This window comes from Symphalangus syndactylus, chromosome 10 (genome assembly GCF_028878055.3).
Source record: "Symphalangus syndactylus isolate Jambi chromosome 10, NHGRI_mSymSyn1-v2.1_pri, whole genome shotgun sequence".
Taxonomy (NCBI): domain Eukaryota; kingdom Metazoa; phylum Chordata; class Mammalia; order Primates; family Hylobatidae; genus Symphalangus; species Symphalangus syndactylus.
In genome coordinates, this window is record NC_072432.2 from 45,894,753 (window position 1) to 45,912,485 (window position 17,733).

The 17,733-nt window shown below is 36.5% G+C and overlaps 1 protein-coding gene across 2 annotated transcripts in view; it reads right to left on the reverse strand.

Annotated features, from left to right (window-relative positions):
• Positions 1–6,848, reverse strand: part of GRID2 (glutamate ionotropic receptor delta type subunit 2) — a 1,458,882-nt gene extending 1,452,034 nt beyond the window's left edge. For both annotated transcript variants that reach the window (XM_055296994.2, XM_055296993.2), the window contains exon 1: positions 6,749–6,848. In XM_055296994.2, the coding sequence (XP_055152969.1) occupies positions 6,749–6,836 (88 nt within the window). In that variant the 5' untranslated portion in view covers positions 6,837–6,848. The remainder of the gene's footprint in view (positions 1–6,748) is intronic.
• Positions 6,849–17,733: the final 10,885 nt, after the last annotated feature.

The window sequence follows — 17,733 nt, forward strand, 5'->3', positions numbered from 1 at the left end:
GAACTTGACTACAGAGTGATTTAGGAATATTTAAGACCATAAGTAGGCCTTTGGTGCTTAGCTTCTGGTGTTCACTTGGCTTCCCTATATCTACTCAAGAAGCTTTTGGGGGTCAACTCAGTCTCAGCTTCACATTGATGACTACTTGGTGAACAACAATAGGATAAAAGCATAAAAACCTGAAGCAGGAGTCCAGGATAGTGAAGAACTTTGAATTAGTTGCTTTCTTTATACTCTACTTTTGTTTGTAGTGATATCAAGCGTATGTTAATATTCCTGATGCACTCCCAGTTTGCAAATCCTAAAGGCAAGTGTACATACACAGTGATAGTTGATACATAAGACTATTCATCCCTCCAATTAGTGTTAATAAACACTAATTTTGCAGTGTTCTATAGGAGTGACGCTGTAGGTAACACCTTGGTACTAATAATAGACAAAATGAAAACAAAATCGTAAACAAAAAACAAATCCAGCTCTCTCAATCAGATACTAGTTATCCAGAATATCTGATGAAGAAATATACATAATTCTTGTTTGCAACAAAGACATCTTCAATTTAAAGAGTTTTTAACTTGAGTAATTAAGATTTTATGTTCCTTATTTCCCCTTGTATTTCCTTTTTTGAAGTTCACTCTAAGGCAGCTATTAAATACAGCCACACTTGACTGTATCTCTTCTCCCAATTCCTTTCTGTTACTCCTTAAATATAGCAATTGTTCTCCATTTAGTTCATATAATCTTAGAGATTAAATGAACATTAGTCTAAATCTTATTTTAGGGTTGATAAAAATGAAGACTAAAAATTAAATAACTTTCAATATATTCAATTAGCTATTTATAAATTGAGATTTAGTCCAATACCTTCTAAATTCTAATCCAGAATACTTTTTTTATTATACCTTAATATTGCCCATATGTTTGTCAAATTCTCTGAAATGTGTGTCCACATCAATATGCTAAAATTTGCCAATTTAATGACATGAATCCATAGATGATCTAATAATCAATTCCAGAACTGCTTTAGTATTTTTCTTATTTTTTAGACATCTGTCTAATCATTTAATTTTCCAATAATTAATGAATTTTGTCATAGGGCAAAATCTAATGTAAGACAAACCATTCATTCATTTAAACTAGTGTTGCATTCTCTAATAATGTGAGTTTGCCAATGTTGAAACCAAAATATCAGATTAAAAGTTGCCTAAATTTCATCCTCCATTATTCTTATAATGAAATATGCTAGAAGGAAGATAGTGCCTTTTTACAAAACAAATAAATTACTATGTGAGAACAGTTATGAGTTTTCCATGAACAAATAAACCCTATAATTGTGGTACTTGTAGTGATAGTGGTGGTGGAGGTGCAACTATGCAAGGAATCGATACAATGCATACAATTAACCAGGCAAAAATTATCTGAAAACATATATAGTCATTCATAAAACTCAATGGTTGACATTATTTTTAGATATATTTGTGTCCATGTGTTTTTCTTTCCCCACAACTCTATTCTCATATGTTTTGTCTCACAAACAACAACCAGTTTGGGACTTCAAGTATCCCATAGGTAAGCAGAGCTACCACGGTTAGAAGCTGCTTAACAAACTACTTTATTCACTAATGTGTGTTTACTCCAGCAGTATTAAACACACTTGCATCCTTCCTAGTGTCTTAGATTTTATTCAAAGAGAATAAGTATTAGTTTAAGAAGATATTTCTCTCATATTTTAAATATGAGAAATATTTAAGGTCTAGCAATCTAATTTGTTTAGAGGGTATCAGGTGTGTTGATATGTCCTAGCATTAAATTCTTACAAGAATAAGAGACAGGGATCATATTTATTTTTCTAGTTTGAAAATAAAAACTACCTATTTTCTTACAGCATCACAAACCTCATTAAAATGACATTTTTTTCTGAGAATTTTAAAAATATTTCATGCGGTTTTCAAGTAGTACTAAAAAAAAAAAAAAAAACAGCTCAGAATGCAGTGACACCTAATGGCAAAGATATCTTTATAGGCCATAAATATATTTTCTAATAAATATTATACTATAGTAATACTTTCTAAGTATTGCTACTCACCAATATGCTGTCTGTAATCTAAAATATCATGATGATCCAATAGAAATGTGAATATCTTACTTTTTAAAATAAAGTCATATACGTAGGTGTAGGTGAAAAGAAAAAACTTCTAGATTAAAAAGTGTGCTTTTAAAATTGCAATGGCCCTTTAAGATAAAATTACCATATGATAAAATTAGCCTGAGATATCAGAATGGAATAAAATGTATCTTCCATCGCTCGTAACAATTTCAATTGGCTTTTATTTTTTAATAAATCAAAAGTTAATCACTTTGATTTTTATTCCTATTTGGCTTAAAATTTATAACAGATATTTAGTGGATGTACATTTCACCTGGAGTAGAAAGCAAAGGCCCTTAGTGTAATGGCTTATTAGTCATGTCATAGTTGGTATCTTTGATTAATAAGAAAATTGTCTAACTTAATACACACTTGAATTGTGCTTCAAATAACTGTATTAATGATACAGAGAAGAATAGTAAAGCCAAGTCCCTTAGTACTTTCTAGACGTTTACACAGTTATCAAGAACTTCAGGAACAAACAACTACTGTAAGTAGAAAAAGGATAAAATATCATTGAGACATCTTACACAATCCAAAAAATCCTTGAGGAGTCCTCGGGGTTATCATTAACCAATGCAAATCATGTAGCCAACTGAAAAAAAAAAATGGTAAAAGAACAGCACATCTTCTGGGAATGCTTTTATATTCTGTAATTGTCAAAATAATCCTTAGTACAGAAGTAAGAATAACTGGTATTTTACATTTACAATCTATTATTGTTTTTAATGTGTTGACACCTTTTATTTACCCGATTTTGTACTTTAATTTGAACATTATCATAATGAAAATATTCTGTGGATTGTTTCAGATTTCTCAAATATAATATCACAGTTGATTATGATTTCAGAGGATAAAGTATCATCTGTTCATGAGAAAAACATGAATAAATGCATCTTTCCTACTCCATGTTGACATAAGGTATTTTACTACGACTGATAACAACAAAAATATGCTAGTGATTTGTATAATATATGAATAAGTACACTGTTTGAGTGTTCCCTTGTAGAGATATATAACTGAGCACAGCTAATTTACAGTCAGTTCTGTGAGCACAGGAACCAGATAAAGCAGCATATATTAAACTGTTAAAACATGAGATCTTCCATAGTTGATATGAAGCAAAACACAAACTGTGCAGTTGACTGGAAATGCCACCTAATCCCTGCTTAATTAAAGCAGTGCTCTAAACTCCTGTTGTGTTTAGGGAGTAAAGAGTGTGGGACGACTGATGTATGAAGAAAATAGCAGTCAGCGTGGTTAATCTCAAAGACTTTGGAGCTTTCTAGCTACATAAATCAGAGCGACTTCTGAATAGCCTCATAAAACACAATATCATTGCCATTCCACTCACGACTTTTTGGTTCTTCCTACAGCATGCAGATCATTAGGAAACTTCTAAGCAATCAAGTAATGTGGGTCTGATGAAATTACTCAATCAATGCATAGGCTCAAAGTAGAAGCATAATTCAAAATTGCATAGTTTTTATATGTCAAAAGACCTTTCTTTTATTGGGGCAAAGAAGATCACAATGGAAGTGATTCATTTTTAAATACTATATGGTTGTGTATCTGTGTGTGGATGTGTATTAAAAATATATGTAATTATTAAATATTTTAAAATATTTGAAACTCAAAGTAATCACAAAATTGTGCATTTTTGACAAAAATAAATACATTTTCATTTCAATCATTATGGTTTAACCATTATGTTTCATCACTGTAGTGAATCAATATGTTTAACAAAACATATTAGAATTTAAAATGTGTAATTGACCTTATTAAACTACCGGCATGAGGTAAAAACTGAAGAGAAAGTGAGAAAGGAGATGATTTCCATGTATATATAATTTGGTTCAATACCAAAATAATTCAATATATAAAAAGCCTCTTAGATCAGTGTCTTTTTATCTTTCCAGTTTGCCTGAACTACATATTGCAGCTACTTTCTGCTTGAACACATCACATGAGGCTAGGAAAACCTTTCATTTCTGCATATCTCCTTCCATCGCTAGAGGTGAAATACTCCCTTTCCCTCCAGTTTCATCACATTCATTCCTTCAGTCCTGAACTAATATATTTCCCCATAAACATATTTCTCACATTAAATATTTAAATGAAGGCAATCACCTCCTAAAGAAAATTAATTCTTTTCCTATTCAACCAAGTAAGTAAACTAATCCAATTCATGTTAACTGGTGCTTTACAATTTTAATATGGACATTCGGTTTTGAATTTACTATACTTTTGCTGAGAGTAGGGGTGGAGGCACTAAATTACACACATACTACCTGTGATCATTTGTTATTTTTTTAATTTAGGAGTTAATGTTTTTCAATATATTATAAATGACAAAGTTTTTGAAACAATTTGCTAGCCTCATGACAATATTAGGTAGTCTATAAAACAGCTAATTATCTCATCTAATGTACTAATTGTATTCAAGTCAAATTAACTGTCTCAGAAGTAACCATATCTGCTAGTAGGATATACATAGTTAATGTATACAACCAACTTTCTAAAGAAATCTGTAATTTGTACACAGTTACTTTTTTAATGTGATTATAGTCACTCTGACAAACAACAGTATACAAACTAAAAAATACAACAGTTTTGTTCTATTTTGAAATAGATGTCCGGACTGCATTGCAAAATAATATTTAAATAGTAAGGGATAGCAAAAGCTGTAGGTATTTGTAAATAACGTATTTATCGTGCAGACCACAAAATAAGCGATTTAAAAAAAGCATTTTTCCACAGGCTTTCCCTCCTGAGAGATGAGGAACCTACATCAGAAATCCCTAATCATACAATGAATATAAAGGTATTATGATTATATATCTGCATTCCTGCTCCAATCATTTACAAATAGATATAAATGTAAGCCATTTCTCTAAAAGGAGCATAGTTCATTTCTGAACTCTATCAGAACATTGCTGAACCACTCAATGAGACCATAATTTCTCGCTGAAAAGTTCTGAATCTGTAGGCACTGTTAGCCCCCAGGCAAAACGGGATCCAGCAGGCAAGCTATTAGTGCTTGATTTACTTAATGCACAAATGCTAGGTTTTCTGAATCCTGACCTCATTACCCCTTGCACAGAGACAGACAGTTCTACTGATACAAATGATAGAGAATGGCAGACATGTTTACAAAGACAGCCTCTGAGACCAAGAGAGGGAGCCCCCTGGAGCTGAGGGGCTGGCCACTGTGGGCGCGCACGCCAGACAGAAATCCCTCGCTTGGGCGGGCACAATCGCCACCTGCAGCAGGTTCCCCTACCAGGAGTATGTGTACGTGTGTGTGTGTATGTGTATGTGTGTTGCGCGGTGGAAAAGCAGGGGTACCGAAACGGGAGAAGCTGTGACCCATCTGTCGCCTCAATTTGCAGAACACCAAGCCATGCGTACAGATAAAAGTCCTGTGCCCAGAAAAATTCCCCCAAAGGGACCTCTCTGCAGCCCAGCAAAGAAAACTTGCTGGCTCGGGAAGCGAATTTCCGAAAAAGAAATCCTCGCATTAACGCAGAAAAGGCTGCAAGAGCCTGTCTCCCGCTCAGCTCTCACGGATTAGCAAGTGAGAAGAGTTGGAGCCTGAAGCTGCGAGCGCTGTGCATGATAATGACGCGCAGCCCCCCGCCCGCCCCTGCTCGCCGCGGCCAGTCCCGGCCCGTCTGGTTGCCAATAGGTGGGGCCACCAGCATCTCGGAGCCTGCTTGGCAGTCCTTCTCAGAGTCGGGGCCCGCAGTAGTCCCGGCGCCTTCGCTGTCTGCCTTGCGCGGCTACTCGGAGTTGACTGCGAGGCGCGGCGAGGCGAGGCGAGGGAAGGCGGATATCTGCTAAGCAGACCCCGGGGCGGCCTGCGCGCATTCGCTTCCCCACGTTTCCCAAGCGCCCCGGGGCCAGTTCCGCCGCCGCGCCAGGCCGGGGGAGCGTGTCCGAGGAGGCGAGGCACGCGACTCTCAGTCCTTGGCGACACTGCTGCCAGCCCCTCCCGCCACCATCTCAAAGACTCCACGCGAGGATCATAAAGCCAAGAGGATGTGAGAAGAGAGGGTGGCTGGGGGCGCATCCGGCACCCCCGTCACCATCGCACCAAGCTGCGGCGAACTCAGCCGGCTCACGTTGCAAAACCACCTGTTCGATCCGAAGGGAGCTCCCCCTACCCCCCCAGCCCAGTTCTTTTCATCTCACAGGTGACATCTCCTCTGCTCCCCGAAAGATAAATTTTTTAATGGAGCAAATGTACATCCGGGAAAAAAATATGGAAGATAAGAGTCAATTAAACTCCCTTTCCCCACACACTTAGAATCCCCCTGCAGTTCCCAGCACACACTCACACTCAGGTCAACTCGAGACCCCCACACATCCAGCCACATTCCACGAATCACCGCAAAACAACACCACAAGTCAGTCGAGGTTCGAGCATCCACATCCTTTCAGAAAACTGAGCAAGTGTGAGGGAAGGGTAGCGGGAAGGGGCAATGAACTGAAGCCACCTCCAACAAGACACATAGAGGGCGGAGAGGGGGAAAGCGAAGGGGAAACATTTGAGAACTTAAACGGTAAAAGTAACCACAAGCTGCACCAACCCTTTCTTACCGATGTGAATAATCGAATCCGCATTCGCCGAGTCCCAGGTTCGAGACCACCAGACGGACAAAACCAAGAGCAAGGGGAAAACTTCCATCTCCTCCTATGCCGATTCTCTTGGAGGACGGATTTTCTTCCAATTTTTTTTTTTTTCAAACAGTCCAAAGAGTTTGAGGTCACGGTGGAGTTTAGCGCAGCTTTTTCTTTTTTTTCTAAATTCCTATTGCCAGAGAAAAGCCTTTTATCGTCGCCGAGGAAGGCAGAAGGGAATGACAGAAAGAGCCCAGCCTGAGGAAACCTCCTTCGCAAAGCCGTGTCACTTGGAGGGGAATTTTGGCATCGCCAGAGTTGTTTGCAGTTTGGCTTTTGAAAAATATATCCAGCCTCGACTGCTCTTGGGCAGGAGGAGAGGCTGGGGCTCAGATCAGACCCATCGCTGCGCGGGGGCCGCGGGTCTCCAGTCCCAGCTCCGCTGCAACTTCCAACACCCCCCTCACGCCGGATGTGCCCCCTTCCCCGCACCCTCCCGGACCAAAAAAGACCCCCGCCCCCGCCCCTACAGCCTGCAGAGAATCACTGGTCTTCGCTGCCAGAATCTAAGTGGAAAGGAAAGATTAAGAGATTCCAAGCGGAGCAGCCAGATTCCACCAGGGAGGGGGGAAAAAGCCCTCTCCAAGAGGGGTAGAAAAAGTGAACTTCAAGGTAATGCAGATAGTAATGCAGAGAAAATTCCCTTTCTGCGTGAGGCGCGGAACGCAGCTTGGCGAGGCGGGCCCGGGGAGCCGGTTTGCTGGGGCGCGGTGGCGGGGGAGCTGCGCCGGGCGCGAGCAGCGGGGCCGGGCCAGAGGAGGGAAGCCGCCGCGGGCTGCAGGATGCTTTTGGAGCGGTTCGCCTGGCGGGATGCAGGAAGCAAAGAGCGAGCCTGGCAGCTTCAGCACCAGCCCCACGTTGCCTAGAAATGGATCACCTAGGAGAAAGAGCGAGCCTGCGAGAGAGCGGTGCTGTCAGGCGGAGAGAGGGGGAAACCAAGAGAGGAAGAGCTTCTCTCTAATAACCACCTCCTCCCCCTATCTGCAATACAAGGGAGAAACAAAATAGTGCTCTCATTTCCCATGGAATCTTCAACCGGGACTGAGAAAAAGGCAGGACTGTAAAAGAAAAGACACTGAAGCTTTTTTTTTCTTTCTTTCTTTTACGAGGTTAAATGCAACCTAAAAAAGCCACCCCACTTATTTAACCTTGCTATTCTCTAACAGGTATCAGACTTTTTCTAGTCTTTGGTTGAAAACAAATTAGGGACACCTGGTCACTTAGGGAAATACAGACCTAGAAAGCTTTTAATGAGATTTCAATTATAAAGTTATAAAAAGGAGAGAACGTGCTAATTACCTTTTATGCAATGATTTTTTTTTCTGTCTCCAGTGTATTTTTTAGGCAATCAGGATAGAGAAAGGTTCCTGAAATCCTTTCTATTGATAGAAATTCTTCTCTATCAGGATAGAAAAGATATTGAAATTAAAATAAAAAAACAGAATAATTAAATAAAACAAAAATGTTTCAGTTAAACATTTGGTCAAAATATTTCATTGAGTAGCTTAATAACCTATGTTGATAAATTCCGAATGAGGAAGTTGGGTACTCTCTTCCATGGAAAAAGCTGAGGAAGTCCTGAATGACAGCTTCTCAGTCTCCAGTGAAAGGATTTTCTGCAAGTTTGTTCCTTAAGATAAAATCCTGATCATTGTGACTTCTTTTCTTATAATGATTGACTTATATCAATCTGGCCTCACTGCAAACTGGAGATTTGTTAACACAATCCAGTGACTAGTCGAGGTCAGGTATTAATGTTATAATATTGTTTTAGTTATAATTGGAATTCTTTAGGAATGTTGGATGTGTGGATGTCAAGCTCATTACACAACCTTTCAAGCCTTACGTCCAAGTTTGGCAAACCTCTTTTCCTCTCGTTCCCTCACTTGAGCCCTTCTCTCTAGCCTTCTTAATTGGGTTACTATTTTTCCAGACACAGTCGTACATTCTCACTTCTGGCTGTTTTCATTCATCTTGTACACTTTTTCCTGAACATTCCAGAAAATGTTTTGCTGCCATATTTTTACTTATGTTAATATGTCTGCTTGGAAAGCACGTATTTGTCCTCCCAACCACTCTCCTTCACCATCTCAAGGGCTAGTTCAAATTCCTTTTGCCCAGGAAGTAGTGTCCAGTCCTTTAATGTGGAATAAATCCATCTATCTTCTATGCTGTCGTAACACACTCTATTTTGTGCTAGAGTTAGAGAGGACTACTACTAAGTTAGATCATAAGTGCCTTGAGAGTGAAAACCAAAGCTTATTCACATTTTATTCAACACAGGATTTTACAGAGAACCCCTTTGTTGACTTGAATTTCATCACTTCCTTCTGAATCTGGAACAAACCAGTGCTTCCAAGAAGCATTCACTGATTAATTACTCTCAATTTTGATCATTCTCTTATCTTTTGTTTCCATTATAGACATTGACTCAATATTGATTATATTAATGTTGGTGTTAATGTCACTTTATAAAGTGTTTTGATGCAATTCCATAGATTATACTTTGCTTATTCAGATAATGAATTGAAAGAAGAGATGCACTCCCCATAGCTTCCTTCAAATATTATTTACAGTGGCATTCTAAAAATTGATGTCATTATGTATTGTATCAAGAAAAATTATAATATAACCATTTAACATGGAAAGAACACCATGATATCTTAGAATAAGATAACAAGGAAGAACTTCAGAGCATTAACTAGTCCAGTCCTGGCTTAATGAGTATCTGTCCTGGAGAAAGTCAAATATTGTATAGTCATATTCATACTATTTCCCCTCTTGGAAATCTGTTTTAGTGTACTATGAGCAAAGCATTTTCATTATTCCCAAATCCTCCAGTTTAGTAGTTTTCAAATGTAGATTCACTTTGAAATAATCTGAGAAGCTTTTTAAAATGATCACTTAAGGCTAATTTAATCAGAATCCCTGGAGTTTGGGACACAGCCTGTAATATATTCTAAAAGCCTCTATAGAGGGCTCTGCTATGCAGCCATAGTTTAGAATCACTGTTCTAATACTCAGATATTTACATGAGTCTGGGTGACACATCACAAAAAGCCTTTAAGGTATAATGACCACTCCTGCCAATCAGAAGAAACAGTAGAACAATAAGTTTTGGCTTTCCAAAAGTTACACAAGAAAGTTAGTATAAATTTAACATTGGCTGTTTGATTTTTCAAGAATAATAATCAGTCTTTTTACTGTTGAAATAATTTCTACATTCAATGATTCCTAATTAATAAATATATAATAAATACATATTAACTATATTTTCTACTATTTTAGAAAATTGTCTGTCATAATGTAATATTTAGTTAGCTGGATACAAATATTTATTATGTGTGAGTTAGATGTTAAATTCCAGAAGAAAAAATATGAATTCACTAGCTGTGCATATTAAATGTTTTAATGACAGCTATCTGTTGGTCTCATTAAGGCTGCTTAACTTTAATTCAAGCCTTATTATGTGGAAATCGGTGATGTATCTGGCCCACTGTACTTAAATTCAAACCTTGTGAAATTCTGGCATGTATTGGCAGGAAAATACCCCTAATTAACTAAAATGTTATAACAAATGATTAACTATTTTAAATAAAATGTAAGTAAATCATGTTTGGTGAGTTTATTCTTCCAAGGTGGAGACTGTTACTTCATTTAGGCATTGGTCATGATTTGAACATCAATTATTTGAAGAAATGATAGATAATCTGAACTGCCCCAAGATTTAAACTAATATGCCTTTTTTTCTTTGAAAAACAGAATTTCAAGAAAAACTGATTTGCATTGGTGGGGGAACTACAAATGCTGACTCCTTCAATCATGCACAATTGTGGAAAGAAAGCAAGGTAATAGAATAGAAGTTTTTGGAACATATAATTATTTCATTTTCACTGTTAAAACTGCTAAGAATACCAATGCTTAAATTTTAAAAATCAGCTGCTCATTGTTATAACAGCAGTAAATCAACTTATATTGCTCAATTTTAACGAACTGTTCAATTACATTTTAATGACTCATGAGTTTTATTTTGTTTTAGTATAAAAATCTGTAAATTTATGAGTCAACTTATTTGAAACTTAAAGAGTTGGTTTTTAAAATAACATCACCAAAATGGGAAATAATAAATTTTGATCATTATTTCTAATTCTTTATGATTATATTATTCATATTACAACTATGGCTAGTCACACAAAAGATTCCAAGTACATTTCAACCTTAATATGAGCATGAAAGGAAAACTGTAAAAAGGCAAAGACTGATCATCTATAGATGCAAGTAGTTGTGATAAATGGCTGTAAAATTGTAATTGGGATATTTATTTGCAGATGTGAAAAACGTAAATTCCTTTTGGTTGAGGGACTGAAAGAGTAACTTTTGTACTCAGCACATCAAAGAAGTTCAGAGCTCATTGAGGCTTCAGGGGCTTTCTCATTCAGTGTCTTGGTTTTCTAGACAATGATGGGAAAATTGAGTTCCAGAAGTTGTACTAATATTTATTGGAAGGCTTAAACTTAGAAAGCACATGTTTTGACTTTTAAATAATCTTTGAAAAAATACTTAAATTACATATTCCTGTATAACATATTTAGGCTGGCTTTATCTTGACCTCATTTTTTTCAGGTCAACTTCACACTGACTTACCACTTACCCCTCTGTCAAACTATTTTGTCTGTGACACTAGTAGAAATCTTATCCTCAGTAATAGCTTATATCTCTCCCTTCCCTCTCCTCCCCTCCTCTCCCCTCCCCTCCTCTCCCCTCCCCTCCTCTCCCCTCCCCTCCTCTACCCTGCCTTCCCCTCCCGGCCCCTCCCCTTCCCTTCCATTCCCCTCCTTTCCCTCCCTTCCCCTCCCGTCCCCTCCCCTTCCCTTCCCTTTCATTCCCCTCCTTTCCCTCCCTTCCCCTCCCGTCCCCTCCCCTCCTTCCTTCTTTCCTTCCTTCCTTCCTTCCTTCCTTCCTCCCTTCCTCTCTTCCTCTCTTCCTCTCTCCCTTTCTTCTTCCCTTTTTCCCTTCCCTTCCCTTCCTTTCCTTTTCCTTCCCTCTTCCCTCCCTTCTAAAATAAACTCATAATCTCTTTCTTCTTTTCGAAGCTTTCTGTAAATCTATGAAACTGTAAATCTATATGTCCTATCAGGACAATGCCATATTATCGTCTAACTCAATTAGATATAAATTCTAACAAAATTTTGCAATTTAAATGATTAATAAATATGAGTGCTTTACCAAACTTATCTGTTATTAAGGTTTATTCAAGTGAAAAGCTCCTAATTTTAAAGTTTTCTTACTGTCTATACATTGGCAATGATATTGAACTTTTAGAAACAGGGATTCACGTACATTAATAGTCCTTTTAGTTACCTTATCTTTTCTGTCCAAATGTTGATGTGGCATTTCAAGAGAAATGTTGATAAGCATCAAACAACTGATTGATGGAGAACAAATGATGACTTTAACCCAAAAGGGGCACGTTATTGAGATTGGCCCCTCAATACATTATATCCTGTCCCCACAAGATGGCAGCCATGCTTGATGTAGATTTAATCAGCTTACTTTTTGAATGTCTCAACTCTTAACAGTTTACAAGGATATTATTAACTCATACTAATCAAATAGCTATAATGAAGCAAACTTTATAGTTTAAGTTTTTTTTTGGTAACTTGAATTTCTGAAGTTTTATTTCTTCTGGTTCCCCTAAACCTTTCACATAGAAGTAATAGGTTTCTATTAGAAGGCTCCAATAAATATCTGTTTTATTCATATTTTCTCTAGTTTGATCACTTGCTTAGGAATTAAAGACCAATAGAACAATCTTTATTAATATGCCACTCACTCCTGAGTTAAAGGATGATTAGAAAACTGAGATATTATTTTGTGATTCAAATTTCTGGTATAAATATTAAAGTTTCAAAAATGAATTAATATGACTATTTGCTTTTTTAAAGAATACATATCTGATATATCTTGAAATAAGAAATTACACTTTGTCATGGGAAAGAAATTTTCTGTCAATTATTTCATTGATCTTTTTCATGTGGCATATTAGTTGAGGCAAATGTCTGAGTATATCAAAAGCCAAAAACAATTGTATTATGTCAACTATAGCGTACATTAGCATTTTAAATCCTAAAAAATCAAACTTTATTTTCTCATAATTAACTTTTATTTATGAAATTTTTTGTAACATACTTGTCTAGACACATAAGTGGCTCAGTGTAGAGTATACTTATGGAATATGCTGCAGATAAACTGTACATTTTGGCATAAAATATATTGTATTTTATAGTAGCACAAATCATGAAGAAAGTGTAGAGAAACAAAAGCTTGATTTTTATTTATATATTATATATATATATAAATTGACTTTGAAGATTTTAAAGGAGTCATAGAAAACATTTCATTTCTTAGTGGGTAGCTACATAATTTATTTAAAATTAAACACAATAGATTCCTTATTCCTCATTGGTTCTGCAAATTGGTGGTGAATTTAAGCATTTAACAGATTATGAATAAATGAATGAATTAATGAGTGAAGGAAAGGATAAAATAAAAATTTTTAAATATTGTGGAATACTACCCATGTGGCATAATACAAAATCATCTTAATTCCAAAATAAACAGATAACTGAGGTATCAAAGTTTTCTGTTCATAAGATTATTTTGCCTATTTATCAGTCCCATAGTTTACAACACAAATAGAGGTTATTTATTTGGTCTAGAACAGATGGAAGATATTTTCAAAGGGTTCTTTGGAATATGTCAATAAAAATTCTCTCAGCAATAGAAGCCAAAATATGAATCTCTGCCCAAATTTAACTTGAACTATTTGTAGTATGGCTTATGTGACTAAAGAGAATGCTGAGTTGGGGGTGGTTGGACACTAAATGTAGGGTTAGATTTCACAGAATTTACCTAAAGTTTGTTAATATAAAATTACATTGTCAACATTTTGTTTGCTCTCCTTTTTCTAAACTTTGCTGCTTTTTCACATTTTTATTTCATCAAGAGGGTTTAACTATAAAGAATTAGACACAACAAAATCAAAATTGTTAAAATAAGACAATATTTAAACATTTTTAAATGCTAGTGTGTTTAAAAAATATCTAAACTAGATTTCCCACATTGAGCTCTATGGAATACTTTTCATGGGAAAAATAAAAAAATAAAATAAAGAAGGTTTGGTGGTCACCTAAGATTGTAAAGTGCTAAATAGATATTTTCTTCTCTTAGAGATCCACAGTGCAAATTAATATATTAAAAGTCACGAGAAGTCTACTAGGAAACAAATCATTAGCCTGTATTTAACCTAGTATATCCTAAATGTTTTTAGCTCTCAATTTCCCTTTTTGTAATACATACTGAACACTCTTTGTTACACTGTTGCAATGCATTTTCTAAATTCCAAAAGCAAAATTATTATTTTTGTTGTTGTTGTTGTTGATTTCTCTTCTGTTTTTTGATATTTCTATTAGCCAGATCACAAATCTGTATGCTGGAATATCGTATCTGGACAGAAATTCTGGTTTGTGCTATAATTGAAATTTCTAATCTTCGTTTTGAACTTCCATGATGGAAGAAAGATATATCACTAAGCAATAAACATGTTTTCATTTTAAAATGCTTTATAGATTTTTGCTCATGATTAGGATATAAAAATTTAAAAACATTGTCGTGATCCTAACAATGAGAAAATACTGGATTATATATAAAAATATTACTTTTCTGAAACCCATCAGACAGCTGAGGTAGTGGACAACAAAGTAAACTGAGTTCCAAGGAGTAGCAAGCACCTTGCATGTGAGACAGACATTAAAATTGTTTCATTTTAGCAGGGCACAGAAGCGGCTGCCGTAGAAGCAGATAAGAAAAAAGCAACCCAAATTTTAATGAATTCCTAAAAGCTTAATGTAGATTACAAAAAAATTAAAATACCTGGGAACACAAACACAGGACATTTTCATTCAATTATAAGCTAGTCTATAGATCTTCACAGGAGTTCATGGGAAAGAATGAGGACCAGGGAGGATCAGTAAATGCTAAAGGCATGATGGGAGTAGAATAGCTTCAAACTATAGTCCACTTTCCTGCACCCTTCTCTGTAGGTAGAAAAAAGCTTCAAGCTGATTAGGGAGGAGCAACAAACTGTCTTATCCCCAGGTCCCAGGCAAAGATCCAATGCTCTGTGGATCAAAGCAAAACTCATCAGCTTCTGGAGAAGTGTTAGTGAACCTTCCTTTCTGACATCCAGCAAAGATCACTGTGTGGGGGAGAGGGAATGAATGAAAATTGTCTTCCCCTGTGAAAACTTTTATGGGTCAGGATACTATGATGATATAAAGCAGAGATGTACTCTTGCTGGAGGCAAAGAGGGGAAAAAAGTATCTCTCCTGTTTCAGATCCTTCAGAGATACAAGTCTGAATATAGTTCTCTTGGGGAGGAGAGAGACAAGAATAATAATAAAACCCTATTCCTGATACTCAGGCACATAGATGTTGTCTAAGACTGAACCTGCACCTGAAGAACCAAAAGTTTGCTTCCTGCCTCTGTAATGAGTTTAGGATTGAATAAAAAGCAACTGCAGTCTACTTAGAGAGGAAGGAGTATGGATATAGAGACCCTCTATTTGGCACAGTCGTGCAGTGGATTCTGAAAGAGAGGGAGCACAAAAACTGATAGAAGCCTCCAACACCACAGTCCTCCCTCAATCATGTGGTTCAACCAGCCCACACTGAAAAAATTAGAAGACTGGCTGGCAATGAGGGTGAATATATCAAAAACAAAGCCCAAACACAACTCAATTATTTACTACCACCCTAAAAGGGGAAGAGTTGTATACATTTCTGGCTACGAATGTTCTTCACCTCAGTCTTTATTGTTCTTGAATTCCCAATGTTTAACATTCACTCAAAAATTATAAGACAAACAAAATAGCAAGAAAAACACAAGCCATTTTCCAGAGCTAAAACAATCAATAGAAGGAGTTTGAGCTATTAGTCAGATGTTAAAACTGTCAGTCAGGGGATTTATAAAAACTATGATTTGTATATCTACAACTATCTGATCTTTGACAAACCTGACAAAAACAAGAAATGGGGAAAGGATTCCCTATTTAATAAATGGTGCTGGGAAAACTGGCTAGCCATATGGAGAAAGCTGAAACTGGATCCCTTCCTTACACCTTATACAAAAATTAATTCAAGATGGATTAAAGACTTAAATGTCAGATGTAAAACCATAAAAACCCTAGAAGAAAAACTAGGCAATACCATTCAGGACATAGGCATGGGCAAGGACTTCATGTCTAAAACACCAAAAGCAATGGCAACAAAAGCCAAAATTGACAAATGGGATCTGATTAAACTAAAGAGCTTCTGCACAGCAAAACAAACTACCATCAGAGTGAACAGGCAACCTACAGAATGGGAGAAAATTTTTGCAATCTACTCATCTAACAAAGGGCTAATATCCAGAATCTACAATGAACTCAAACAAATTTACAAGAAAAAACAGACAACCCCATCAAAAAGTGGGCGAAGGATATGAACAGACACTTCTCAAAAGAAGACATTTATGCAGCCAAAAGACACATAAAAAAATGCTCATCATCACTGACCATCAGAGAAATGCAAATCAAAACGACAACGAGATACCATCTCACACCAGTTAGAATGGCCATCATTAAAAAGTCAGGAAACAACAGGTGCTGGAGAGGATGTGGAGAAATAGGAACACTTTTACACTGTTGGTGGGACTGCAAACTAGTTCAACCATCATGGAAGTCAGTGTGGTGATTCCTCAGGGATCTAGAACTAGAAATACCATTTGACCCAGCAATCCCATTACTGGGTATATACCCAAAGGATTGTAAAACATGCTGCTATAAAGACACATGCACACATATGTTTATCGTGGCACTATTCACAATAGCAAAGACTTGGAACCAACCCAAATATTCAACAGTGATAGACTGGATTAAGAAAATGTGGCACATATACACCATGGAATACCATGCAGCCATAAAAAATGATGAGTTCTTGTCCTTTGTAGGGACATGGATGAAGCTGGAAACCATCATTCTCAGCAAAGTATCACAGGGAAAAAAACCAAACACTGCACATTCTCACTCATAGGTGGGAATTGAACAATGCGAACACATGGACAGAGGAAGGGGAACATAACACACTGGGGCCTGTTGTGGGGTGGGGGAGGGAGGGGAGATAGCATTAGGAGATATGCCTAATGTTAAATGACGAGTTAATGGATGCAGCACACCAACATGGCACATGTATACATATGTAACTAACCTGCACGTTGTGCACATGTACCCTAAAACTTAAAGTATAATAACAAAAAAAAATGTTAAATGATATAGTGGTAAAGGTTAAGAACATAAATTAAAAGACAGAAATTTCAGCAAAAAGATGAAATTTATTTAAATGAATCAAACAAAAATCCCTGAAATTTAAAACAAAAACAAACCATGATACCTAAATTGAAGAATTACTTTGAGGGGCTTGTCATGCCTGAGGAAGAAATTTGTGAAATTTAAAGTGGGTTGATATAAACTATCCAAAATAAAACCCAAATATAATTTTTTTAAAAAGCTCACCAGAGTATATTGGAGCTTTGAGACAATATCAAATAGTCAGACATGTGTGTGTACTTTGATTCATACAGTAAAGAAGAGAATGAGTGAGAAGAAATACCAGAAACTTTATAATGGAGGATAAGTTTCCAAATTTATAAACAAGAAACCAGAGATCCACAAAGCTCAAATCATTTCAAGCAGGATTTTTGAAAAATACGAAAATAAACCAAAAGACTTTGGGAGATTGTGTGGGAAGGCATGATTGGTTTTGAAATGTGAGGACATGATATTTGGGAGGGACCGGGGCAGAATGAT